The sequence below is a fragment of the Choristoneura fumiferana genome, chromosome 4 (genome assembly GCF_025370935.1).
Source record: "Choristoneura fumiferana chromosome 4, NRCan_CFum_1, whole genome shotgun sequence".
In the NCBI taxonomy this organism is placed as follows: Eukaryota; Metazoa; Arthropoda; class Insecta; order Lepidoptera; family Tortricidae; genus Choristoneura; species Choristoneura fumiferana.
Window position 1 is genome coordinate 180908 of NC_133475.1, and position 25501 is coordinate 206408.

A 25501-nucleotide genomic window follows, 5' to 3' on the forward strand; every position below is an offset into this window, starting at 1 on the left:
TAACCGTGAAAAAGTAACAAACATACTCACTCACTCACTCACTCACTCACAAACTTTCACATTTATAATATTAGTAGGATAATATAATCTTACTTACTGTGAGAATCGTGATTATTATGTACTAGCCGTTACACGCGAGACGCGACTCCGTCCGCGTAGAACTCGGTTTTCACTATCCCCCAGGAACTATTCCATATACCGGGATAAAAACTATCCTATGTCCTTCCTCGGGACGCAATTTATCTGTACACTGAATTTCATCCAAATTGGTTCAGCGCTTTAGACGTGACGAAGTAACAAACAAATAAACAAACAAACAGACTTACAAAAGTTACAAACATTCGCATTTATAATATTATTAAGTGGGAAGTGGGATATCCATCCATATGCCAAATTACACCTCTTTCTTTCTAATACTGACTCTAAGCTAAGCAGCGAAACACAGACAAACAGACAGACACAGTCATAACGAAACTTAACGGGTCCGTCATTGCCATACTTAATAAAATTGTAACTTTGGAACCCTGACACGTATCATGATATTATTATGAGTTTCTTTCGAAGTAACACATCGAGAGGAAAGCTGACACGCCTGTGAAGCAGTTCAATGTTATCTGTGAAGTTTTCATTTCGTAGGGTACTGTGCCCAGCCAGTAGCCACAGGCAGCCACGTCGAAAGGTCGTAATTATTATTACCTACTAGCTTTTACCCGCGGCTTCGCACGCGTAAACTATTCGGTCTGGTAGTTGCAATTGAAATTATCGGGATTTTACAAAATTCCCCTGGAAATTTCCAAAATTTATATCGTGGTCTTCATTGAGGTTGTGTTGTGAATAACTGTACAAAATTCAAGACTCTAAACCCAGTGCTAAAATTTCAAAATTTTTCCCTATCCAATTCAAATTCAAATCATTTATTCAGTAAATAGGCCGCAATGGGCACTTTTACACGTCATTTTTTAAAATACCAGCGCTTTCGGAAAGACCATCATTGCCAAGAAGAATGCGCCGCAAGAAGCTTGGCAGAAAGTCATTTTTTCAAAATAAAATAATTACAAATAAAATACTTAAAAACTACGTAAGTATACAATTAAAGAAAAAATTACAAAATAATAATAATAATCATACACGGATGTATGGGGTCCCTTAGTTACAAAACTATCCCGTTGAAATATCGGGATAAAAAGTAGCGTATGTGTTATTCCAGACGTCCGGCTACCTACATACCAAATTTCATGCCTCTAAGCCCAGCGGTTGTTATTTCGAGATTTTATCCCTAGGTATCCCGTGGGAATATCGGATCAAAAAGTCGCCTATGTTTTATTCCAGACGTCCAACTACCTACATACCAAATTTCATGACTCTAAGCCTAGCGGTTGTTATTTCGAGATTTTATCCCTATCCCGTGGGAATATCGGGATAAAAAGTGTCCTATGTTTTAATCCAGGTTATAAACTAACTTTCCGCCAAATTTCATCCAAATTCGTCCAGCCGTTTAAGCGTGAAGAAGTAACAAACATACTCACTCACTCACTCACAAACTTTCACATTTATAATATTAGCAGGATATATAAGTACCGATAGTCGAGAGATGAAAGTAAAAATTGTTCTATTTCCAATTGTGTATAAAACCTAATACAAGACAATGTTATCGTATGTAGATTATAAGTTATAACTTATAACAATGATTTTAATAACAATAGTTACCTGCCTATTGATTTTCCATACACTTTTCGTACAAGCGCCATCTGAATTCAACTTAGCAAACACATTAACAAAAGCGTCTCCCACATCGTAGCTTGTACTGTCAAAATAGCTAAGTTCGTGTCGTGCGGTTCCTCTGACACTTATACTATTTAATACGAGAGCGAGAGGGACGGTACGATACGAACTTCGAGTTTCGTAGTAGCCCTGCTGACATTGTCCCAAGCCTTAAGGCTGCCATCAAGGGGAATAATAATAATGGAGCTAAGTTTTAGACCTACGAATAAAATAATTCGTAGTTTTCGAGTGAGCAATAATGATAGTTTTACCTCTCTGTGGCAGACTAATAAAGTTGACCACACCTAAATTATGCTAGTCTATGAAAGTCTATGAGCATGTTTGATTTTTGTGGCCAACATAACAAACAACACCGAACTGTGAAATGTCAAATAATTTGCCAAAGATAATTTTATTTTGCTTTTTCTGTGTGTATTAAGTATTATCCATTATTGTGCGCAAATTGTGGAATTTGTTATAAATACAAAGTTTCCAAAAAGCATTGTAATTTTATTAAACGTGTAAGTAAAATTATTATGTTAACGTCACAGACCCCTGTGAATAATTGCGTAAAAACTTTTTTGGTTTGACGTTTCTTTTCGCGGTTATTTGTGTTGGCCCTCTTTGTGAAAATGGACGTAAATATGTTGACGTCTACACGTTCTTCACTTTAGAAGAACATGGAAAATTAGTTAATTTACATCTTCGTTTTGTGGTGCATGAATATCAATAGTAAGTTTTGTATCAGTGATTGTGATTCGAATTAGAAGAAAGTGTTGATAGCCTAGTATCACTTCCGTTTTGACAGGAAAAGGAAGTGCATGGTTATGGCGATTGTATCGCGCACGGTAGCTAGCTTTGACTTGACATCCTTATCCTGTTATTAAATTCCGGTGATCAGCCACGGCGCGAAATATTGTTGCCTTGTTCGTTTCGCGTCTCTTACTATTAAAGAGGAATACTAGACATGGCATGCTTTGAGATACGCATGTCTATGTTTGGGCAAGATAGCGTACTGTCAAGGTTATCTTTCGGCATCCATAAAAAACACAACAGGGTACAATTAAATTGTATCGAACAGAATCGAATTAAGTACTATAATAATACATGAGTAATGTTTTGTGATCCGACATCATGCAGGTAATAATTATTTACAACTACCTACCTACTACACTACTTTCTCGGGCTATGATTATCATATCATTTGACAGCAAGAAAATATCAAAATAATGTATTTGATACGACGATGACTTCTGTTACTATTTATATACGTGTTTAATTAATTTATTACTCATACATAGCCAAATTCATCATCATCATATCAGCCATAGGACGTCCACTGTTGGACATAGGCCTCTCCCATAGACCTCCACTTGCCTCGGTTGGAAGCGGCTTGCATCCACCGTGAACCCGCGACTTAAACCAGGTCATCCGTCCATCTCGTTGGTGATGTCCTAAGCTGCGCTTACCGATACTCGGATCCGCGCATAGCCGAATTATTAGTTTAAAATTATTCCATAGCATTAGATTACAATTTGCAAGATCGTTTGCATGGTGGGCTCCGTGTGTAACTCGTGTGTGTGTGTGTGTGTGTGGCAGGCGAGGCGATGGCGGACGAGCCGCGCGACGAGGAGGTAATGGTGCGCCTGGCTGCTGCTACGGGGCCACAGATCATCTCGGTAAGTCAGCGGAGACATGCCTTGTGTTACTTTGCAACTTATGATTCAGCTTGTATTCATTAACTAACTGTGAAGATTGTGAAGAAACAACTACAGTCGAAGAGCTCTGTTGTCTCTGTAGACAAGTTAGTCATTCTATGATAAGATTGATAAGAAAAAGGTCAAATTTCTTTGTTTAACTTGTTTAACCAATGTACTGTAATGCATACAAGTTTATAAATATGGATATCTAAGCATTTCATGACAGTATGCTTGTTATAAGTTATAACAACACACATAATTTACCAATTTTGCAAATGATTCCTTAAGTTAGGATTATTTGCAGCAGTGTTTTCAAGGCTGCATTTCTGCCAGAGATGTGCGAGGATTTTACCTATCCTTGCTCCCCTTAGTTGTTTCCACTACGGTTGTGCTGTACGAGGATAGGAAATCCAGCGGGCGGACTTCCAGGCGGGGGGAGTGTCTTCACCCTTATGTAGTTAAGTGTTCCATTGGCCCGCACAAAGCAGTTTGCCTCATCTTTCATAATGCAAATTGATAAGAATGAAATGCTCATTTTGCTTAGCTATTTAAGTCTACGCTCTGAACAAGTTAATACTGTTATGAAAGTAAGTAATTTGTATATTCTTAAGAGAAAATAGATATCTATCAAACCAGTTTCTAAGGAATGGTACTTGCTCCCGTCTATGAAAAACCGCATTAAATCTAGGACTCAATAGGCTGTTAATAGCCTATGAAAGTAATGCAATTCCTTTTCTGTTTTTATTTTTAACAAGGTCAAATAGGGGTTTCAGCCAGTTCCAATAAAAAAGTATTTTTTTGTTTATGATTTTCAAAATTTATTTTATTCAAAGATACTCTTCAGAAGTATCCTATGAAAGTAAGCAATACCTTTTGATGATTTTAACCAACTTCAAAAAAGGAGTTTCTTTGTTGCAATGTTTGTATTTTTTTTTGTGGACCGATTTTCAAAATTCATTTTAAATTCGAAAGAGTACCTAGATGACCATCATACAGAAGTGATCAATGCTCGCTCTTCTATAAACGACATGATTAATATACCTAGAAAAGCGACTAAGAAGAAGCTTTAAGTTAATGATTCTTTCGAGCTGATATGATGCTGAAGCCGGAAGATAGGCAACTCTGTTATAAAACAATGTAACTAAACCGTGTTTGGGCTTAATGGAATTGTTGTGAGATGTACTTTGGCTACGAATCACTTAAAAGTGAGAAATAAAGAACATTTTTAATAAAAAAAGTAAAACCGACTCCAAAAAAATAAAAAAATAACAAAAATTGGAACCAACTACAAAACCCTTGAAAATATTTCTTTAGGTACCTACTAGCTCGAAGTCGGTGACTCAGCACAACCCAGCAGGTGGGATTGAAACCCATAGTATGTAGGTGAGGTAGACGACTATTGTTCCACTGTACTTGCGAAGGAACTATTGCAAATAATATGGCTATGGCTTTTGTGCCCAAAATGGGGTACAAATTGATGTCACTGGGTTAAGATGACCTTATGCCTTGAATTGAAACTGGTCATTTCATTATGATAGGAGCAGATACATCAAGCGAGCCTGTTTGCAAGCAAGATGCAGCTGTTTTTGTAGAAAGGCTGGCGACTGTTGATATCTTTAATAATTGGTTTTATGGTTACTGGTGCTTTATCTTATGACACTATCACGGTGAATGTCTGTGTGCAGTCGGAGAGCATCAGCCCGGGGACGGCGGGTGGCGCGGGGGGCCGGGGGGGGCGCGCGGGGCGGCGGCGGGCGCGGAGCTGGGCCGGCGGCTGCTGCTGGCGGCGCGCGCGGGGGACGCGCAGGCTGTCGTCGACCTCATGGCGCAGGGGGCGCCCTTCACCACCGACTGGGTCAGTGCACGAGGCGGGGGTTTGGCGGGCGCGGAGATGGCCGAAAAACTTAAGCGAATCGAATTTTATTTGCATATTGAAGTTTGTTAATATTTTTTCTGTTACGTGTCCAAGCCAAGTTGAAGTATTATTTTTAATCCTAAATCTGTATCAACCGTGTCAGACGCCTCTGTAAGTTGTACAAATATTGCAGTCAATATAGTAGAATAGAAGAGTTTTGAATGGTCAGTTGAATCGTGTTCCAGCTGGGCACGTCCCCGCTGCACCTGGCGTGCGCGGGCGGGCACGTGGCGGCGGCCGGCGTGCTGCTGCGGGCCGGCGTCAGCCGCGACGCTAGGACCAAGGTGGACCGCACCCCGCTGCACCTGGCGGCGCACGCCGGACACGCAAGGGTCGCGGCGCTGCTGCTGGACCACGGCGCGCTGCCGGACACCAGGTACTGCCCCCCGCTGCTGTGGCGGCCCCTTGTCCGTCCAGCTACAGCTACAGCTATATCGTGTCGTGTGTCGCAGGGACATGCTGCAGATGACGCCGCTGCACTGGGCGTGCGCCCGCGGGCACGCGGGGCTGGCGGCGCTGCTGGCGCGGCGCGGGTGCTCCCCCCGCGCGCGCTGCAAGTTCGGCCGCACGCCGCTGCAGCTGGCCGCGCCCGCCGTGCGGCAGGCCGTGCGCGCCGCGCTGCAGGAACGCGCGCAACACGCCGGTAACCGCATCCCGCCTGCTACCTACCCCTGCCTGTGGTCCGGTCGATCGCGCCGCTAATACTAATGACATGTCGGTCGGCAGAGGCGATGGCGGTCGACGAGAGCGCGGCCGCGGACCCCAACTACGAGGCGCTCGCGATGCCGCTGCCGAACGAGGAGAAGCCCATCATAAGAATACAACAAAAAGTCACGAAACCGAATATAGAAATTGAGGTATGAAACATTTCGTTAATGTTGATTCGTTCAGAAAAAAAAATTTGAGCAATTTAAACCTATTTTTGTGGGTGCAGAGCGGGCCGGCGGAGCAGACGGCGGGGTCGTTGGGTGCGGGTGCAGGGGCGGCGGCAGGTGCGGGGGCGGGGGAGGGCGCGCGGGCGGCGGCGCTGCTCCGGCAGCACGGCATCACGCTGCTGCCGGTGGACGACACCAGCACGGTGCTGTCCGCGCTGCAGAGCGGCCGCACCGTCGTGCTCTCAGGTCCACCACAACACACGAAAACACCACTTTACACCACTAACTTAGTCTCTTTGTGCGCGAGTGCGTACTCACTGATCGGAGCCGACGTTCACGCACACTGTGCCGTCTTATAAGGCCTAAACACTAACTTCACATATTGTTCATCATCATGTCAGCCGAAAGACGTCCACTGCTGGACATAGGCCTTCCCCGAGACTCCACTCGGACTAGTCTCGCGCTTTCCGCATCCACCGCGATTCGGCGATCTTGTTGTAGGCCTCCCGATAGCCTCTTAGTCGACTATACATTGTGTCTTAAGGGCAGTAAATAAGGAATTACGAACGAGAGTCTAGCACCGCCTGTGCGACATACAATGTTTTTCATCACATTTGCGAGTAAAATTGTTTATTTGTAAGATAAAATATTATTTTTGCCTCATTGCCTTGACCTTAGGCTGCGCTCTAGGGCAGCGCCAGCATCCTCCCCAGCACAGCGCGCCTGAGCTGCGGGAGGGGGGAGGGGGAGGGGGCGCGTGCAGCAGCGCGCCATGCACTATCACTACGGGCAATGACAAATGCAACCGACCACGGGCTTCATGACAAGCACATTAAGGTCGAGGGTTTAGTTTAAGCTGGTTGCAAACAAGGTAGCTTCCATGTTACGACACTGTTTACGAGCAAGTGTGATCAAAAATATGTTATGTTATCTCTGACGTTATAGACGCCGGCAAGCTGATGCTGAAGGAGAACAGCTCCGCACCGGCGGCGCCCCTGCCGGCCCGGCCCCCGCCCCTTGCCCCCGGCGGCGCGCGGCGGGGTGGTGGTGCGCGCGTGTCCGGCGCGCTCCCCCCCGCGGCCCGGCGTCAAGGTGTTCACGGTCAACAAGCTGCCCACCAAGCTGGCCAAGCCCGGCCCCGCCCCCGGCCCCCCCGCGACCGCAGCCACCACGGCACAGCTCAAGAAAATACTCGACCCGCAAGACATGCAGGTTGGACACTTATACTTCAGTATTTGGTATTCATTTAAGCGCTCGGTTGTGCTACAGGGTGTTTGGTAGCTACGTGCAAAGCTTTAAGGGGTGATAGCCGAGGTATTTTTGAACATTTTTAGCCATATATGTCTTAGCCGAAGTTTGATAAAAAAAAATGTTTTTTTCTGTGCCATAATTTATTTATTTTTTAAATCCTTCAAATGTTCAAACATTTTTAAAAACATGCCTGTTTATTGTTCTTTCTTTTAAGGTATCACTCATTCACATTGCTTGCTAAATCAGAGATATGGGTTTTATCATGAGAAGTTCTACTAATTTTAAGAAACTTAAAACTGTCAAGGTGTTATATTGTTCGTTTGTGCGCTCTATCCTCGAGTATGTATCCGTGGTGTGGAACCCGTGCTATCACATATATATTAATCGTATTGAAACTATTCAAAGGAAGTTCTTAAAATTTCTTCAGTTTAAATCGAAAATTATTGATTTAAGTTACCACGATAGGTGTATAAGGTTCCATTTTCTACCCCTTGATTTGAGAAGAAAGATAAATGATATTGTTTATCTTACAAAAATCTTATCAGGATCCGTTGATAGTCCAGAGTTATTAAACAATATCAATTTTCGTGTTCCCAGAGCATCAATTAGAAATAACTATCGACCTTTGGCGTTACCACTTGCGAAAACAAATTATCGTAAAAATTCATACTTTTATCGAGCTGCGAGGTCGATGAACGAACTGTGTCAGCGTTATGAGGATCTAGATCTGTACCGATTAAAGCCTGCTGTAGTAAGAAACCGTATAGCATCAAATTTCTTTGCTCCTCATCCCGGGGCTCAGTCGCCTCTTTGATTTTTCTGTTTTTGTTCAAAAAATTTCTTTTTTGTTTTCCATTTAGTTTATTTTTTGTGTTTAATTTGTTTTCCATTTCTTTGTGCTAATGTGTCCATATCTTCGTATTATCTGTGGAAACCTTTAATTGGCTCTATTGTTACATTTTCTGTATTCCACCTGTATTAGTTAATTTAAGCTGTTGGTTTTCCGAATAAAATAAAATAAAATAAAAAGTAAAAAACGAAACTCCCCTGTATACGATAAACACGGCCCGGTAATTTTGTACCAGATAATGGATGCGCTCACCGCGTAAGGCAATGTTTGGTAATTAAATTAGATTATCCGATGAAAATTGCGTTTGACGCAGCGTTTTTTGCATAAAACAACCGCGCGCTGTATTGCTTAAACTTATTATTATTGTTGCCAAGATGTCAGAAAATTTCATGGTAATGTTTTCATTCCGTGTAGATAAAGTATGTGCAGCTTTCTCCGGAGCCGACGGCGACGGCGGGGCCCGTCAAAACACCGATGAAGGCGAAGGCGCGCGTTGCGGGGGGCGGCACGGGGGCTGCGGCGGGGGGCGCGGGGGCCGCGGGGGGGCGCGGCGGCGTCAAGATCATCATGAACAAGGCCAGCTTCAGCAAGCTCGTGGCCACCGCCGCGCGCGCGCACAGCTCCGGCGACAACGAGGTAATAGCACCACACCCCGACATACACTACATACAATTACTCTTTATTGAACACTAACACATAGTAAGCGATAGGGGACCTTATCGCTACCACCAACCACCACTGCTCACAATACTGTAGCCCGCAGGCCACTAACCTATTTTGGACAAAAATCTGACATCAAATTTTGATGCAAAATAGGGTTAACGATCAGCATAGGAACAAGCGACGACTGATTAGATTCTTCACCTCCAGCTTCAGGTTAACGAAAAGACTAAATTCCATATTATTCTCGTTTGCGAAGCGAGTGTCAAACGTATGTAAGTGTGAGGTCGGTCTGTGCTTGTTGCAGCCGCTGGCGGCGCTGGGCGGGGGCGGGGGCGGCGGCGGGGCGGGGGCGGCGAGGCCGTGGTGTGCGTGCCCGAACAGTTCGTGCGGTCCATGTCGGCGCGGTATCTGCGCGCGCAGCTGCTGGCCGCGCACGCCGCGCTCGCCGCCATGTCGAGGGAGCTGCGCGCCGCAAGGGAACACCCCAGGCACCCCAGCTAGCGCCGCCCTGACGTTATGTCCAGGGAGCTGCCCACTATTGACTGGCGTTGACAGGCCTTTAATTGAAACATTAAAGGTCCGTCAACGCCAGTTAATGCCCGCAATGCAGTTAACTGGAGCATAAACTGCTGAGCGTTGCGTGTTTTATGCAAAATGAACACTTTCTTAGAGTGTGCAATTTCCTCGAAACATACACTTCCTTCAAGACATTAGGGACAGGGACATAGGTTTGCTACAAAAATCGTCGAAAAGAAAACGAACTCCAACGGATAAGTTTCACTAAATATTTACCCTTCAACGCAAAAAAACTTTTTAGTACAAAAAGGAGGATCACATTTTTACTAAATTTACACGTTTCGGGAGTGTTTTTCGATACTGAGCCGGCCGAAGGATTGAACGATACGAAATAATTTTACCTTCCTGTGATGAAACAAGTGTAAATAAGATTTACTATAGTAGTTAAGTGGTTATTATGTTTTCCATTCCGGATACTCGACAAAAGACTACAAATAGTTAATTTATATCGAGTTGAACTCCATACTCTTCAGTTTATCATGGTTTGTTAGTGTAATTACAAATATTACAATTGTAACTTATCACCGATACTTCAATCAAATAGAAGCGAGAAGACGACTGTTTTTTTGTTATTTTTTTATTAAATAAGAAAATAAATATATGGTATTTTTGAATGATTGTTTAATTTCATTGTTTTGTTTTTGCAAATATAAAATTAGTCACTTATTTTATCATTGACACTTGCTACTGGGCACCATGTTCCAAAGTATCTACATTATTGTCTTCTCTCTGACGTAAAACGGCACTCGCAAGTAATTGTTCAGTAGTTCCAACATTGTTTGACAACACAAAAAGATCATTGATACATATAATAATTATTTCATCACAAAAATGAGCAATATTGTTTTCTGAACAAAGAAATAGGGCCCTAAAAGTTCTTTACAGATATCGGGATTCACGCGAGGTCCATCAAAGAATCATAATTCTAGTTTGAGTGTTGAACAAGTTTTCTGTAGCGCCCTTTTCTCTCAGTTTACTCGAAAGTTAATTTTAGCTCCTCTTTCCTTTGATGATAGTATTTTTGGCTGTAGCGTTCCATGCGACGTGGACTTCTGCCGTCTAGTGAGTATCGTGATCTTGGTCACGACGCCTCGCGCCGGCCAGCAACGATCGTCGACGAAAGCGTTCGCGTTCCACGGTGGTGCAGACGCGGCGGTCGGTGACGTGACGTGCGAGCCCACCAACCAAGGGCGACCGTATGATAACACTGACGCGGCAAATATAACGGGCGCATTTCCGTCTCGCTGGTGGTAATAGTCTGCAATCGCACCGTGGGGGGGGGATTCCTTAGTTAATTGGCGGCGTAGCGGGGCGCTAGTGGTCGGGGCGGCCGTCGGTGCGCGCGCGCAGCACCCCGCGGAACTGCGCGAGGATGGCGCCCTCCCGCTTGGCGCGCTCCTCCTTGCTGAAGGCAGCCAGCGCGCGCTTCTCGTCGGCCGAGTAGATCTGGTTCTCCTTGCGGATGCGCACAGCCTCCATGCGCCGGTGCCTGGCAAGAGACACACATGTTAGTCATTCGCCATGTAAGCACAAAGATTACGTCTGAATCAATAAAAAAGTGCAAAATGGCGACCTGCTGCCGCTCATGACGTATCCGACGCTCTCGTAGGCGGCGATCTCGTCGGAGGTGAGGCCGATCTCCCCGCGGCGCGGGATGCGCTTCCCGTCGGCCACGAAGGCCGCCATGGCCGCGCCCTCGCCGGGCAGCAGCGCGCGTCCCAGCGCCCGCAGCGGCAGCGCGCCCTCGCCGCCCCCCGCGCCCCCGCCGCCCCGCGCCCCCGCGCCCCCGCCGCCCCACGCAGGCCCCGCCGGACCCACCAGCTCGGGGGAAGCCTCGCGCGCCTTGCCCGCCGACAGCTCTCCCTCTTCTGAAATTATAACGACGATCGAATTGTTAACTGAACCGGTTTTGCCTCTGTAGGCTTTTTTGATTTATCCTATATTCCGATTGATCCAGATCGTAGATGTTGCGGCTTCCGGTTAATTGTCTCCACTCACTGAAAACCAGCACCATAACTGAAGAAATTCAGACATGCAGGCATTTGCTGAGTGGTGACCATTATGGTGCTCTGTTAACTACTGTAATATTTAGATTAAGAAGATTTTACATAGGTACAGTCAAGGAATTTAATTCATGGAACCTTTTCAAAGGAAAAGTCATTACTCCTTGACCCTACAAACTTTTTTTACACCAAATTTTTTTTTTCTATTCTTTTCACTAGAGAACCTTTGTTCCCTAACTGTTTTTTGTGTTTCAAGCAATGCAACCTGCCAATTGCTGCTTCGACTCAGACATTGTTTGAGCTACAATAGAGACTAGCTCTACAAAGAAACTCCGTAATCCTGATATCATTGCACCAAAAAACACCAAGCATATCTCTCTTCATAACCATATAAAAACTGTAAATAATTATGTAAGTAAAGATAGATTTTAACCTAATCTTATGATGGTTAAATTGAAACTAAATTAAATTATACTTAATAAACTTCAAGATACATTATAAAATCAAATGCCTCACTTCCTTTCTCCACCCACACCTCCTCCTCGCTGGAGCTGGAGTCGCTGGAACTCTTGGACTTCTTCTTGGCTTTTTTGCGAGCTTTTTTCACTTTCTTTAGTTTCTTTTTCAATTTCTTCAACTTTTGTTTGGTACCTTCTTTGTCTTTGGACTTTTTGCTTTTCTTCTTTTCTTTGTCTTTATGGGTTTTCTCTGGCTCCGATTCCTCAGAAGAGCTGAAAAATATCATCATTTATTTATTAGTCACTAGCTATTACCCGCGCCTTGGCACACGTAAACTATTCGGTCTGGTAGTTGCAATTTAAATTATCGGGATTTTACAAAATTCCCCTGGAAATTTCCAAAATTTATATCGTGGTCTTCATTGAGGTTGTGTTGTGAATAACTGTACAAAATTCAAGACTCCCAGTGCAAAAATTTCATTTTTTTCCCCTATCCCGTGGGAATATCGGGATAAAAAGTAGCATATGTGTTATTCCAGACGTCCGGCTACCTACATACCAAATTTCATGACTAAGCCCAGCGGTTATAATTTCGAGATTTATCCCTATCCCGTGGGAATATCGGGATAAAAGTCAAATTCAAATTCAAATGATTTATTCAGTAAATAGGCCGCAATGGGCACTTTTACACGTCTAAACTACCAGCGCTTTCGGGACCATCATTGCCAAGAAGAATGCACCGCAAGAAACTTGGCAGAAAGTCATCATAAAAAGTATGTATATAGGATTCAGGTTATAAACTAACTTTTTGCCAAATATCATCCAAATCCGTCCAGCCGTTTTAGCGTGAAGAAGTAACAAACATACTCACTCACAAACATTCACATTTATAATATTAGTAGGATTTATGTTTCTAAATATTAAAAAATATTTTGGGGGCAGCAACTTCTCTGCTAAGTATATGTGTCTAAGAAACATGAAATAAATGGATTTTAATTTAATTTTTTAATTTAATTAGGTAACTCAAAAATAGGTTTCTGCTGAATCATTGCTGGTCTTAAGCAAAATCAACCTGGCAACAGTAAGGCAAATCCCAATGTCCACACTAATTGGCTGTGCATGCAACTACTAGATTGTGGTTAATGTGGACTACTTGCAATTTTGTCAAACTGAAGAATAGGGAAAAGCCCCAACATTGGGTGGATTAGACCTCGATGAAGGCATCAGGACACTCACTCGGGTCGTGCGGGGGAGGCTCCCCAGATGGCGGAGACCCCGAGGCGGCCGATGCGCTCGCGCTGTTCGCGGCGCGCGTCCCAGAAGTCGTCCTCCTGCGGCCGCCGCGCGCCGCCCCCGCCCCCGCCCACACACCCCAGCCCTGGAACACAACACAACGCCACTTACAATGCTTCAAACAATAAAGCTACGTAGTGGGGTTGCACACAATCCATACTAATATTATAAATGCGAAAGTGTGTGTGTTTGTATGTTTGTCTGTCTTTCACATCAACTAACATTTATTTTACAATTCTCCAAACATGCTATACATGCTAGTTACTTATGTTGATTACTGCACTTAAAATGTTTGTACTACTTGATTACGGTGGAAAGGTATGTTATGTATTAAGATGGGTAGTCTTGTGATTAGTTGGTAATGATGACAGTTGTGGATAGACTAAATGAGTTTTGCTTCCTGAATCAACCTTGTTGTATCTTTTAAAACCCTATCTTGGGCGTGTCCGACACGCTCTTGGCCGGTTTTTCACATTCTAATTATCATAAGAAGGATTATGATAATTGGAATAAAGCTGCCAGCTTGTATAAATACTTTGGTTTCATTACCTAAGTTGGGTATTTTTTGATATTAAGTAGGTACTAAGGCACTTTTTGTAAGTGGACCTATATAACTTAAACTTATGTATAAGCAAAAGTTGCAAGTAAATAAAACAATTTTATCAACAGCTTTATCATTCTTGTATGTGCTCTGCCATAAGGACCCTTTTCGACTCAGCTTTGAACCCAATTTTAATATAGAAATACTTAACATACGGTAGTGAAACCCAGCTACAAATACACATCTATCCATATATTTTACTATTTTGCATAAAACAAAAAATGATAATTTAAAAGGATTTTACAAAAATTACAATATCTCCGTAACTAGAAACTGCCATAAGGACCCTTTTCTGACGGACCATCACATATATAATTGTAAAGCTAAAATTGAATGCAACTGCATAAATAAATAATTTAATGCAAATATTAATTTCACCAACAGATATATGGTTGAAACTGTTTTGTAGAAGAAAAGTTCATATTACAGTGACAATACTTCAAGTTTTAAACAAAATTTGGATACTATTAATTTCATAATTTGTGTATATACTATTTATTGATATTTTTGATATGATATTGACAACAAATCACATATGGAAAACTATGGTAAACATGGCACCATGACATCTCCAATTGTCACTTCATTCGGCATCTGGGGGAATACCACGAAATTCGAAAATCAAAGTTTGTATCATATTGCTATTGGCAACCCCAGGGCCGGGTCTTTTTTGCCCAGAGGCTGAGCTTAGCTGTGCAGCGAGGGAATGCCGCAAGCATACTAGGCACGATGCCCGGGTAGGAGAGATACAAGGTTTAGATATTTTTTAATCTATATAATTGTTATCGTTTCTTTTTATACTATATTATGTTTGTTGAAATAAATAATCTTCAACATATTGGTATTGTCCCTCTGACTCTTGTATTAAATAACTTAAACATCAGCGGAATGGCAAGTTACGAAGTTTGAATTTTGCACTTCATAGTATGGTCTGACATTTGGATTAATCAAATGTTTTCTATACTCGTGGTAATTTTAGTTCTTGAGTTTTTGTTTCCTATTAAGTTTTCTGTTGCCAATACCCATTTAAGGTCTAAATAAAAACAAAATAAGACTATTTTTTTATTTATGTGCATGGGTTGGTTACATCTGGAACATCACAATGATAATGACACTTGTGACAGTGATGTTCGGCCAGCTTTGGTAACTTTTTTGGAATCTAAATATGGCATTGAGTAAACCATTCTTAAAATATACAGGCCCAACCCTACTCACCTCCTCCTAGTCCTCCTCCAAAACTTCCAGACGAGCTCCCAAGCCCCCCGCCACCGCCAAAGTCGCGGAAGGAACTCTGTCGATCTCCATTCCTATCCCTTTGTGGTCGACTCCTGCTAGGGCTGCGGTCTTTACTGGTTGGCCTGCGACTTCTTTGTCGATCCCTGCTGTGGTCTCTGGTGCGGTCCCGGCTGCGGTCTCTGTGCCGCCTCCGGTCCCCGCTGCTATCTCTGTGCCGATCTTTGCTTCTGTCTCTCTGTCGATCCTTGCTGCGGTCTCGCCGATCTCCATCGCGACTCCGGCGGCGCTCGCGACTGCGACTGCGGTGGCGCGAACTGCTACGATCTCGGTCTCGCCCCATGACTCTTAGTCACACAAAACTCACAAAATCTTAGCAGTAATTTGAACACACTCCTTCCTTGCCAGTAAAACTACGATAAGATTGAACTTCCTACCAATTATCTATCAAAACTACAACTTATAATCCTGTTATCCAACCACATTCATTTGTTGACACGTGAACAAGCAGAAAGAAGCACCACTAAGAAAATTATAAACACTGTCGTGTAACTTTATAAGTTAACAGGAGACACTCGCTTATTCGCTTCGCCTTTGCTCGCACGCAGTTCGCTCAACTTGTCAAAATCAAAATAATTACAATGACAGTAACAGCCAGTGTTGTCATTTCACATAAAACAATTTTGGCAAAACTAAGAGCAAAACGGTAGTGCAAGATACAAAAATTTGTAGAAATTGGTAGAATTGGAAATGGAAAATAGGTAGATCTACCACTCAAAGTTACATACATTTTTTAAATGATTAAAAATGCGCATAAAATTTTTTCAATTATTTATTCGTGATAAAAATCTGTTTTATCCAGTTAACTCGAGTTCCAACCGAGCTACGTGAATTTTAACTCGAGTCGAGTCAAATCGAGTTTTGTTTTTCCCGAGTTGGCACATCACTAGGAACACTATAAACTTATTTTTTAATTTATTTATTTATTGCATACATTACATTACTTATTAAACTCTGAGTGAGACATAGAAACACAAATAAGGAATAATATTTAAGTCCCTTTGCAAATTTATACGTTTCAAAAAGAAAAAAAAAAGAAATAAATAAAAAAAACAAAACATTTTTACGTTCCGTTACACGTGTTGCTAATACCATCAAAATCAATAACGTAACGTGTCGCGTTTACTTTACGTACGTCACAGATGACGTCACGTGTGTTGTGATGTGCGGTCGATTCAATTTGTACCTAACTATTGTGGTTCTTTCTTATTATTTAGGATTTTAGGTCGTTAATAGCAAATATGAAAATATCAACACCAAGATTTACAGTTTGTTTATTCTTCCAACTTACTTTCTTGCTTTGTGACCTGATATTCAACTGCGTCACTTTGTTTCCGAGGAGCCGCGATGCACTGCTGGTGCTGTTTATGTAAGAAATGCAATAAACTTAAATATGTATTTACTTTTGGATTCTTCATTTTATTTTTTGGTCATACTCAAGTAATAATATTTTGTCTAGCTTCCAGGACCTGTTCCAGGTGCTTTCAATCACATTGCTGATGATGACGTTCTTCTCCACTTATTTATTCCAGGTAAGGAAAAGGGAATGCCAATAGAACTCCATGAACACTTATTCACTTGGTATGGTATGTAGGTAGCTGGGCGTCTGGAATAACACAGGCTACTTTTTGTCCTGATATTCCCACGGGCCGGATAAAATCTTGAAATTTCAACTGCTGGGTTTAGGGTCTTGAAATTTTGGACAGTTGTTCTTAACACAAAATAAAAATAAAATTAAATATAAATTTTGGGAATTTCCAGGGGAATTTTATAAAATCGCGGAATTTAAATTTTAACTTCAATCAAATAGTTTATGCCTGCGAAGCCACGGGTAAACTAGTCTTAAGTATATATTTCTTGAATACACTTTTAGACTATCAGTAAATAATATCAGTAGATGTATTGTAGATGAAGCCTTGGCCTCTACTGTGTGTGCAGGCGGGGCTGGTGGAGGTGCTGGCGCGGCGCTTCGTGGCGGCGGGCGCGGCCGCGGCCGGCTACACCGCGCTGACGCTGGCGCTGCACGGCGCGCTGCTGCTGCACCGCCCCGCGCCCCCGCGCCCCCGCGCCCCCTCGCCACCCGCCGCCTCCGAGCACGCGCTCGCGCTGCTCTTCACGCTGCAGCGCTGCCGTGAGTTTGTGGGGAGGCCACTTTATCTAATACTAGCTGTTGCCTGTGACTCCGTCCGCGTAAAAGTATAAACAATAGTTTACGTCCTATTCTCAGACCTACCAAAAAATTCATAAAAATCCATCAAGCCACTTCAGAGGAGTTTGGTCACAAGAATGTTCATTTTGCTGGCTGTAATAGTTAAGAGAATTGTATTATAGTTTTTGTTTTTAAATAATGACATTCTGTCTTCGATTGCTTCTCAGCAGTGATATTTTGGAATATGCTGGTAATATTAAAACGTGGCATGTAGAACTGCCCTTGCCTCAATACATAAATTTCACTCCAATAATGTTGTGTATACCTAGAGGACCGCAGTCCGGAAAAACAGAGTTGGATTTTGTGACCCAGCCCCTGTTAGACAGAGCGTATGCGCAGGCAGCTTATACGGCTGGTGTGGCGGCGTTTCTTGATATAAATAAAAGATGAACATCTAATTGCACCTTTATATTATTCACAATATAATATACAATTATTTTGATGAAGTTTTTATGATTAAATAACTCGGATTAAGTACACAACAAAATTACACACGTAACGTAGGCAGGAGATCGAGACAGAATGGGGAGAGCTACCAGAGACAATCAACGAGCTAGTGTTGCCGTAGATGTCATACCATAGAGGCATAGATTAATATTTCCAACAGCCCCAACTATTGTTTCTGTTTTTTTTTAAAAAAAAGGTGTTTGTTTGTGTGTGTGCGCAGTGTCCCCGTGGTACTACCACCTGTACAAGCGCACGGCGCTGCGCGTGAGCGACCCGCGCTTCTACGAGGACGTCGACTGGATGCAGCGCCCGCGCGCGCCGCCCTAGGCCTGCCGCCCGCCCAACGAATTTACAAACTGTACGAAAAACGTTAACATGCTGTTAAAAAACTAACTGAGCACTCTTATGATCATCTTGTGTGTCGTTCCGATGGGGTGACACTCTTTCCCGGCCCGGATAATACCGGGATGGAAATACCGACCCTGTTTTTCGTGTACACGCTCATAAAAGCTCACGACAGTTTCTATGGGCGTGTACACAAAAAACAGGGTCGGCATTATCCGGGCCGGAAGAGAGTGTCACCCATTCCGATGTCGGCGACCGCGATACGCGGCCACGACCTGTGTTTTATTGTCTGACGCCCGCCTGGACGCTTGTCCAGCCATCCTATCCTATCCTATCGTGTATCGCCGTCGTCGGTCGCGGTCGCCAACTTTGGAATGCTACATTTAGTCACCAATCTCATTTAACTTTCTGATATAATGTATCTGACGAATATTAAGGAACGCACCCGTGTATGCTCCGATTATTAGTTTTTTTCTGTAGGTACAATCATCGTAGGTACAACGGTTGTGTTGCGGTGACCATTGACGTGCAAAAATACAAATGAAGGTATCGCTGACTGACCGATGCGCAGGACGGGGTGCGCGTGGCTAGTAAGCGCCATTACATTACACTTTCGTGCCGCCGGCTGCACTGGCGTGCATTCACTCTTTTCCATAGACAACAATTGATAAAAACTTTGAATTCAGAGACCGTGAAAGCGCGATGTAAGTTTCTGTTTCTGTACAGGACGCTGTCATCCCAGATGTCATCTCAGATTATAGATAAGATATTATTATTAGTATTAGTAAGTTACTAACTTGTAAAGGAATTGATCTCACCACATGCTTGATGGATATTATTTGTATTTACTCGTAGTTAGGAAAATTAAAGGAAAGGGTATAGTGACTGTAATTTTATATCTAGAACTACATTCACCTATTTCTATGTGATATTAAATAAATGACGATGTAAATGAAATTGTTTTATTTCTTACGATTAATTTAAATATTAAAAAAAAAGGTCGATGAAGACACTATCAGTTTTAATTAGCTATTATTCGGCGGCTCTTGGTTACAATCCTTTAAAATAAGGACATTCGAAACATCTACGTAAGTCATAGTCAAATTCTTCAAATCGATGATGTTCACAGGAGTTGAGTCGATTAAAACAAAACACTTTTTTTGGCAGTCCTGTAAAAATTCACGCGTCTGACATCTCGCAATGAGTCTCCGTGGAAAAATTAAAAATATATTTCATAGATATCATTTATTGAACGAAAATCCGATTTATTTACAAATAGGTACAGTCGCGAATAGATTGTGGATCCGCTTGCCACTGTTCATAATTTGGATCTGTACCTAATGCTACTCTGGTTTATTTTATGACAATAATTTACTAAGAGTAGGTATGTATAACTCGGCTAAATTAAGAACAGTGGCGAATGGCTCAACAATCCCGGTACACGGTAGTACATCTTATTTTTTTATTAAATTTTGCCACACTGCTAAAGATGAAACAACAAAGCTTCACTTACATCATATATTTAAATACTACGTAAATAATTTACATTAGACATGGATTTCATTATTGCTTTGTCGAGGCAGATATTTTTAATCAGATTTTTTATAAATTCCTTACAATATGAACTCTCTGTACCGCTGTTTGTACTTATTTAGTCGCACCTACGAAATACACTCACAATACGATTTATGATGAATAGATGACTTGGATGATTGTCGTTTGGAGCTCGCGGTATCGGAAGGTCAGCCAGAACTATCTCTATAGCCTTGACTTAAATACTCTAAGGGGCTGTTTCACCATACATTGATTAGTCTTAACTGACGGTTAAATATGATGCCGTCGCCGTCTATTCGAACAAAACAAATAGAGACGGCATCACATTTAACCGTCAGTTAAGACTAATCAATGAATGGTATAACAGCCCCTAATTCTTTGTACCTCTAGCTAGGCTATACAGAAAGCTTTGGCACGTGATACGTGGTTAGTCTAATATTTATTATGAGTATGACGTATAGTTTGTTTCGACATTATATTTACTTTTCGATGTGTCTACAGTCTCCACAAGACGTCTACATTATTTTGTCTGCTGCACGCTATCCAGCAACACGAACGGATTCAAACGAAGATCGAAGTCTGTATTGAAACAGAGCTAACAGTTAAGTAAATGGAGTGGGAGCTAATGGGCAAACGATTGCTATTATTATCCACATTTTTGGCGTAATATATTTGTATATTCATACAAAGTGCTTACATAAGTAATGTTACATAAGTTATGGTGACGTAATGTAAATTAATGTAATAAATTAATTGTTTGACGCGATTTTTTAATCAGTGTCGTAATAACGGGGCAATCTGAGTCACAAAAGTAGACCGGCGCTTGCATAGGTCCATGATGGCGGGAGAGCTGCGTGTAGACTGGTCGCGGAGGGGGGGGGGGGGGGGGGCGCTAGAACACGGCGCGGCACAGCGGGCAGTTGGACTTGCTGCTCGACGTGAACCACTTGCGCTGCGGACAAGGACGCAAGGTCAACGTGGATTCAATCTACAGAGGCCCAGGCTGAGGCGGTCTCTCCGTGCTGACTATTACGGCATGCGTCTGTCTGCGGGTTCTGCCTTTTCGCAGAATTTTTGTTTGCCAACTGTTTCATTTCCCAAATCTCAATTTTCTCCGAAACTAAAATTTTTTCTGTGTATTTTCTCATGTTTTTATAAATCACAGTAGATTACGTTAGGTTTGTTTTAGAAAGTTCCGAAAAACATAGAAAATCATGAGTTGAAAAATGAAGCAGTTGGGAAAAGGCAGAGAATCGTCCGAGTGCGCACTCACCAGGCAGTGCGCGTGGAACTTGTTGCGGCACTGGTGGCAGGGCACCTTGGGCAGGCGGCCGGTGGCGGGGTGCAGGCGGCAGTAGCAGATGTAGCACTCACCAGGCAGTGCGCGTGGAACTTGTTGCGGCACTGGTGGCAGGGCACCTTGGGCAGGCGGCCGTGGCGGGGTGCAGTCGGCAGTAGCAGATGTAGCACTCACCAGGCAGTGCGCGTGGAACTTGTTGCGGCACTGGTGGCAGGGCACCTTGGGCAGGCGGCCGGTGGCGGGGTGCAGGCGGCAGTAGCAGATGTAGCACTCACCAGGCAGTGCGCGTGGAACTTGTTGCGGCACTGGTGGCAGGCACCTTGGGCAGGCGGCCGGTGGCGGGGTGCAGGCGGCAGTAGCAGATGTAGCACTCACCAGGCAGTGCGCGTGGAACTTGTTGCGGCACTGGTGGCAGGGCACCTTGGGCAGGCGGCCGGTGGCGGGGTGCAGGCGGCAGTAGCAGATGTAGCACTCACCAGGCAGTGCGCGTGGAACTTGTTGCGGCACTGGTGGCAGGGCACCTTGGGCAGGCGGCCGGTGGCGGGGTGCAGGCGGCAGTAGCAGATGTAGCACTCACCAGGCAGTGCGCGTGGAACTTGTTGCGGCACTGGTGGCAGGGCACCTTGGGCAGGCGGCCGGTGGCGGGGTGCAGGCGGCAGTAGCAGATGTAGCACTCACCAGGCAGTGCGCGTGGAACTTGTTGCGGCACTGGTGGCAGGGCACCTTGGGCAGCGCGCCGGTGGCGGGTGCAGGCGGCAGTAGCAGATGTAGCACTCACCAGGCAGTGCGCGTGGAACTTGTTGCGGCACTGGTGGCAGGGCACCTTGGGCAGGCGGCCGGTGGCGGGGTGCAGGCGGCAGTAGCAGATGTAGCACTCACCAGGCAGTGCGCGTGGAACTTGTTGCGGCACTGGTGGCAGGGCACCTTGGGCAGGCGGCCGGTGGCGGGGTGCAGTCGGCAGTAGCAGATGTAGCACTCACCAGGCAGTGCGCGTGGAACTTGTTGCGGCACTGGTGGCAGGGCACCTTGGGCAGGCGGCCGGTGGCGGGGTGCAGGCGGCAGTAGCAGATGTAGCACTCACCAGGCAGTGCGCGTGGAACTTGTTGCGGCACTGGTGGCAGGGCACCTTGGGCAGGCGGCCGGTGGCGGGGTGCAGTCGCAGTAGCAGATGTAGCACTCACCAGGCAGTGCGCGTGGAACTTGTTGCGGCACTGGTGGCAGGGCCTTGGGCAGGCGGCCGTGGCGGGTGCAGGCGGCAGTAGCAGATGTAGCATCACCAGGCAGTGCGCGTGGAACTTGTTGCGGCACTGGTGGCAGGGCACCTTGGGCAGGCGGCCGGTGGCGGGGTGCAGGCGGCAGTAGCAGATGTAGCACTCACCAGGCAGTGCGCGTGGAATTGTTGCGGCACTGGTGGCAGGCACTTGGGCAGGCGGCCGGTGGCGGGGTGCAGGCGGCAGTAGCAGATGTAGCACTCACCAGGCAGTGCGCGTGAACTTGTTGCGGCACTGGTGGCAGGGCACCTTGGGCAGGCGGCCGGTGGCGGGGTGCAGTCGGCAGTAGCAGATGTAGCACTCACCAGGCAGTGCGCGTGGAACTTGTTGCGGCACTGGTGGCAGGCACCTTGGCAGGCGGCCGGTGGCGGGGTGCAGGCGGCAGTAGCAGATGTAGCACTCACCAGGCAGTGCGCGTGGAACTTGTTGCGGCACTGGTGGCAGGGCACCTTGGGCAGGCGGCCGGTGGCGGGGTGCAGGCGGCAGTAGCAGATGTAGCACTCACCAGCAGTGCGCGTGGAACTTGTTGCGGCACTGGTGCAGGGCACCTTGGGCAGGCGCCGGTGGCGGGTGCAGTCGGCAGTAGCAGATGTAGCACTCACCAGGCAGTGCGCGTGGAACTTGTTTGCGGCACTGGTGCAGGGCACCTTGGGCAGGCGGCGGTGGCGGGGTGCAGGCGGCAGTAGCAGATGTAGCACTCACCAGCAGTGCGCGTGGAACTTGTTGCGGCACTGGTGCAGGGCACCTTGGGCAGGCGGCCGGTGGCGGGGTGCAGGCGCAGTAGCAGATGTAGCACTCACCAGGCAGTGCGCGTGGAACTTGTTGCGGCACTGGTGGCAGGCACCTTGGGCAGGCGGCCGTGGCGGGTGCAGGCGGCAGTAGCAGATGTAGCACTCACCAGCAGTGCGCGTGGAACTTGTTGCGGCACTGGTGGCAGGGCACCTTGGGCAGGCGCCGGTGGCGGGGTGCAGGCGGCAGTAGCAGATGTAGCACTCACCAGCAGTGCGCGTGGAACTTGTTGCGGCACTGGTGGCAGGGCACCTTGGCAGGCGGCCGGTGGGGGGGTGCAGGCGGCAGTAGCAGATGTAGCACTCACCAGGCAGTGCGCGTGGAAACTTGTTGGCACTGGTGGCAGGGCACCTTGGCAGGCGGCCGGTGGCGGGTGCAGGCGGCAGTAGCAGATGTAGCACTCACCAGGCAGTGCGCGTGGAACTTGTTGCGGCACTGGTGGCAGGGCACCTTGGGCAGGCGCCGGTGGCGGGGTGCAGGCGGCAGTAGCAGATGTAGCACTCACCAGGCAGTGCGCGTGGAACTTGTTGCGGCACTGGTGGCAGGGCACCTTGGGCAGGCGGCGGGTGGCGGGTGCAGGCGGCAGTAGCAGATGTAGCACTCACCAGGCAGTGCGCGTGAACTTGTTGCGGCACTGGTGGCAGGGCACCTTGGGCAGGCGGCCGGTGGCGGGGTGCAGGCGGCAGTAGCAGATGTAGCACTCACCAGGCAGTGCGCGTGGAACTTGTTGCGGCACTGGTGGCAGGGCACTTGGGCAGGCGGCCGGTGGCGGTGTGCAGGCGGCAGTAGCAGATGTAGCACTCACCAGGCAGTGCGCGTGGAACTTGTTGCGGCACTGGTGCAGGCACCTTGGCAGGCGGCCGGTGGCGGGGTGCAGGCGGCAGTAGCAGATGTAGCACTCACCAGGCAGTGCGCGTGGAACTTGTTGCGGCACTGGTGGCAGGGCACCTTGGGCAGGCGGCCGGTGGCGGGGTGCAGGCGGCAGTAGCAGATGTAGCACTCACCAGGCAGTGCGCGTGGAACTTGTTGCGGCACTGGTGGCAGGGCACCTTGGGCAGGCGGCCGGTGGCGGGGTGCAGGCGGCAGTAGCAGATGTAGCACTCACCAGGCAGTGCGCGTGAACTTGTTGCGGCACTGGTGGCAGGGCACCTTGGGCAGGCGGCCGGTGGCGGGGTGCAGGCGGCAGTAGCAGATGTAGCACTGCGGCGCCGCCTCCACGCGCCGCGCCACCGCGTCCATCCACATGCGCAGCGCACTCAGCACGGTCCCGTTCTGGCGACAACAAACACGACCGGTCTGGTCTGGATCACTTATTACACACAGCGTGTAAGCGCATTGACATTCCTTTTATCGCTTCGTTGCTACTGACAGCAGCGAAAAGCGTGAAGAAAAAATCGAAATTATGATGAAATTATGTCTCTATTATAAGGTAACGAAAAAAAAATATGTACTGTTTACAGAATCGCACACTTTATCGAAAGCCTGCAATTTACTAGCTTATCAGCTAGCAGCAGGATGTTAGGATTTGAGTAACATTAAATAAGACGACGGATGGATGCCAAAAACTTCATTCGGAAGTAAAATAATAAATTTTCCTTTAATATGTTCTTTATACTCGTATACAGTAATGTTGACAAGATTTGAAAAATAAATAAATAGTTTCTTTTTATGCGCTTTTGCTCTCTCAATAAAATTATACGAATGCTGACTGTATAGGAGCGGCAATGTATTGATTTTCTCCTATTATCGTTGATCAACAATTCAAGATATCATTTCATGTTATTAACATTATCATGTTCCTAATTCTCCTTGTTTGTTATTGTTATCAATGTTTTTAAAATATGGCGCGATAATTAGGGTTGACACTATTATGATTGTACCGATAAACTTTTTTTTTTGATAATAAGATTTTGGTAAAAATTTCATTTTTAATACAAGCTTTTTTTGCTGACTGTACTTGTATTGTCGCCTAAACTACATTTGAATAACAATTTTCTGTCCTGTGGAAACGATCCTGGCCGGACTACCAGGATGTCACTATCAGATTATTGTATTGTCACCAGATTTACATAAGTTTACCAAATTTCAAGTCGATCGGACTACTGGAAGTGGGTCAAATTTAACTTGCAAGATGGAGCCAAGTGAATAAATAAACAAATAAACGAACTGTTTTTCATGTACACACCCATATAAACTCATGTCAGTTTCTATGGGCGAGTACATGAAAAACAGAGATGGTATTTCCATGTCGGTATTATCCGGACCGGTAAAGAGTGTCACCTGTCAAAACGAACGAGTCAAAGACACATTTTTTTTTTCTGGGCTATGGAACAACCCGTAACCAACC

At 45.6% G+C, this 25501-nt stretch overlaps 4 protein-coding genes across 4 annotated transcripts in view; 2 read left to right on the forward strand and 2 right to left on the reverse strand.

Annotated features, from left to right (window-relative positions):
- The first annotated feature begins 2499 nt into the window (after positions 1-2499).
- Positions 2500-9602, forward strand: Atac3 (Ada2a-containing complex component 3). Its single transcript, XM_074086451.1, has 10 exons — positions 2500-2901; positions 3361-3440; positions 5147-5316; positions 5562-5752; positions 5829-6019; positions 6103-6233; positions 6311-6497; positions 7197-7463; positions 8767-8988; positions 9320-9602. Exons 1-10 carry the CDS (start codon positions 2876-2878, stop codon positions 9514-9516), a joined length of 1662 nt encoding a protein of 553 aa, XP_073942552.1. The 5' UTR covers positions 2500-2875; the 3' UTR covers positions 9517-9602.
- Positions 9603-10190: 588 nt separating this feature from the next.
- On the reverse strand, positions 10191-15816 carry LOC141427229 (uncharacterized). The gene is made up of 5 exons (XM_074086452.1): positions 15162-15816; positions 13289-13430; positions 12111-12325; positions 11165-11459; positions 10191-11080 (listed from the first exon to the last, which is right to left on the reverse strand). Exons 1-5 carry the CDS (start codon positions 15520-15522, stop codon positions 10906-10908), a joined length of 1188 nt encoding a protein of 395 aa, XP_073942553.1. The 5' UTR covers positions 15523-15816; the 3' UTR covers positions 10191-10905.
- Positions 15817-16323: 507 nt separating this feature from the next.
- On the forward strand, positions 16324-19207 carry LOC141427231 (transmembrane protein 138). Its single transcript, XM_074086453.1, has 4 exons — positions 16324-16608; positions 16699-16771; positions 17178-17370; positions 18116-19207. Exons 1-4 carry the CDS (start codon positions 16481-16483, stop codon positions 18220-18222), a joined length of 501 nt encoding a protein of 166 aa, XP_073942554.1. The 5' UTR covers positions 16324-16480; the 3' UTR covers positions 18223-19207.
- Positions 19208-19470: 263 nt separating this feature from the next.
- The window catches only part of LOC141427150 (uncharacterized), a gene marked incomplete in the record, with an annotated part of 38528 nt that continues 32497 nt past the window's right edge, over positions 19471-25501 (reverse strand). The window contains 3 exon segments of the mRNA XM_074086383.1: positions 19471-20746; positions 24159-24203; positions 24304-24426. Coding sequence (XP_073942484.1) covers positions 20687-20746; positions 24159-24203; positions 24304-24426 — 228 coding nt within the window.

Bases quoted from the DNA above. Each gene is read 5' to 3' on its own strand.
- Atac3 (XM_074086451.1), top strand. From the start codon at position 2,876: ATGTTTTGTGATCCGACATCATGCAG. The intron at 5,753-5,828 runs GTACTGCCCCCC...CGTGTGTCGCAG, and splicing joins GGCGCGCTGCCGGACACCAG to GGACATGCTGCAGATGACGC. The intron at 6,498-7,196 runs GTCCACCACAAC...CTGACGTTATAG, and splicing joins CCGCACCGTCGTGCTCTCAG to ACGCCGGCAAGCTGATGCTG.
- LOC141427229 (XM_074086452.1), bottom strand. From the start codon at position 15,522: ATGGGGCGAGACCGAGATCGTAGCAGTTCGCGCCACCGCAGTCGCAGT. The intron at 12,326-13,288 runs GTGAGTGTCCTG...GATATTTTTCAG, and splicing joins GCCTCCCCCGCACGACCCGA to CTCTTCTGAGGAATCGGAGC. The intron at 11,460-12,110 runs GTGAGGCATTTG...TTATAATTTCAG, and splicing joins GGTGTGGGTGGAGAAAGGAA to AAGAGGGAGAGCTGTCGGCG.
- LOC141427231 (XM_074086453.1), top strand. From the start codon at position 16,481: ATGAAAATATCAACACCAAGATTTACAGTTTGTTTATTCTTCCAACTT. The intron at 16,609-16,698 runs GTAAGAAATGCA...TATTTTGTCTAG, and splicing joins GCACTGCTGGTGCTGTTTAT to CTTCCAGGACCTGTTCCAGG. The intron at 17,371-18,115 runs GTGAGTTTGTGG...GTGTGTGCGCAG, and splicing joins CTTCACGCTGCAGCGCTGCC to TGTCCCCGTGGTACTACCAC.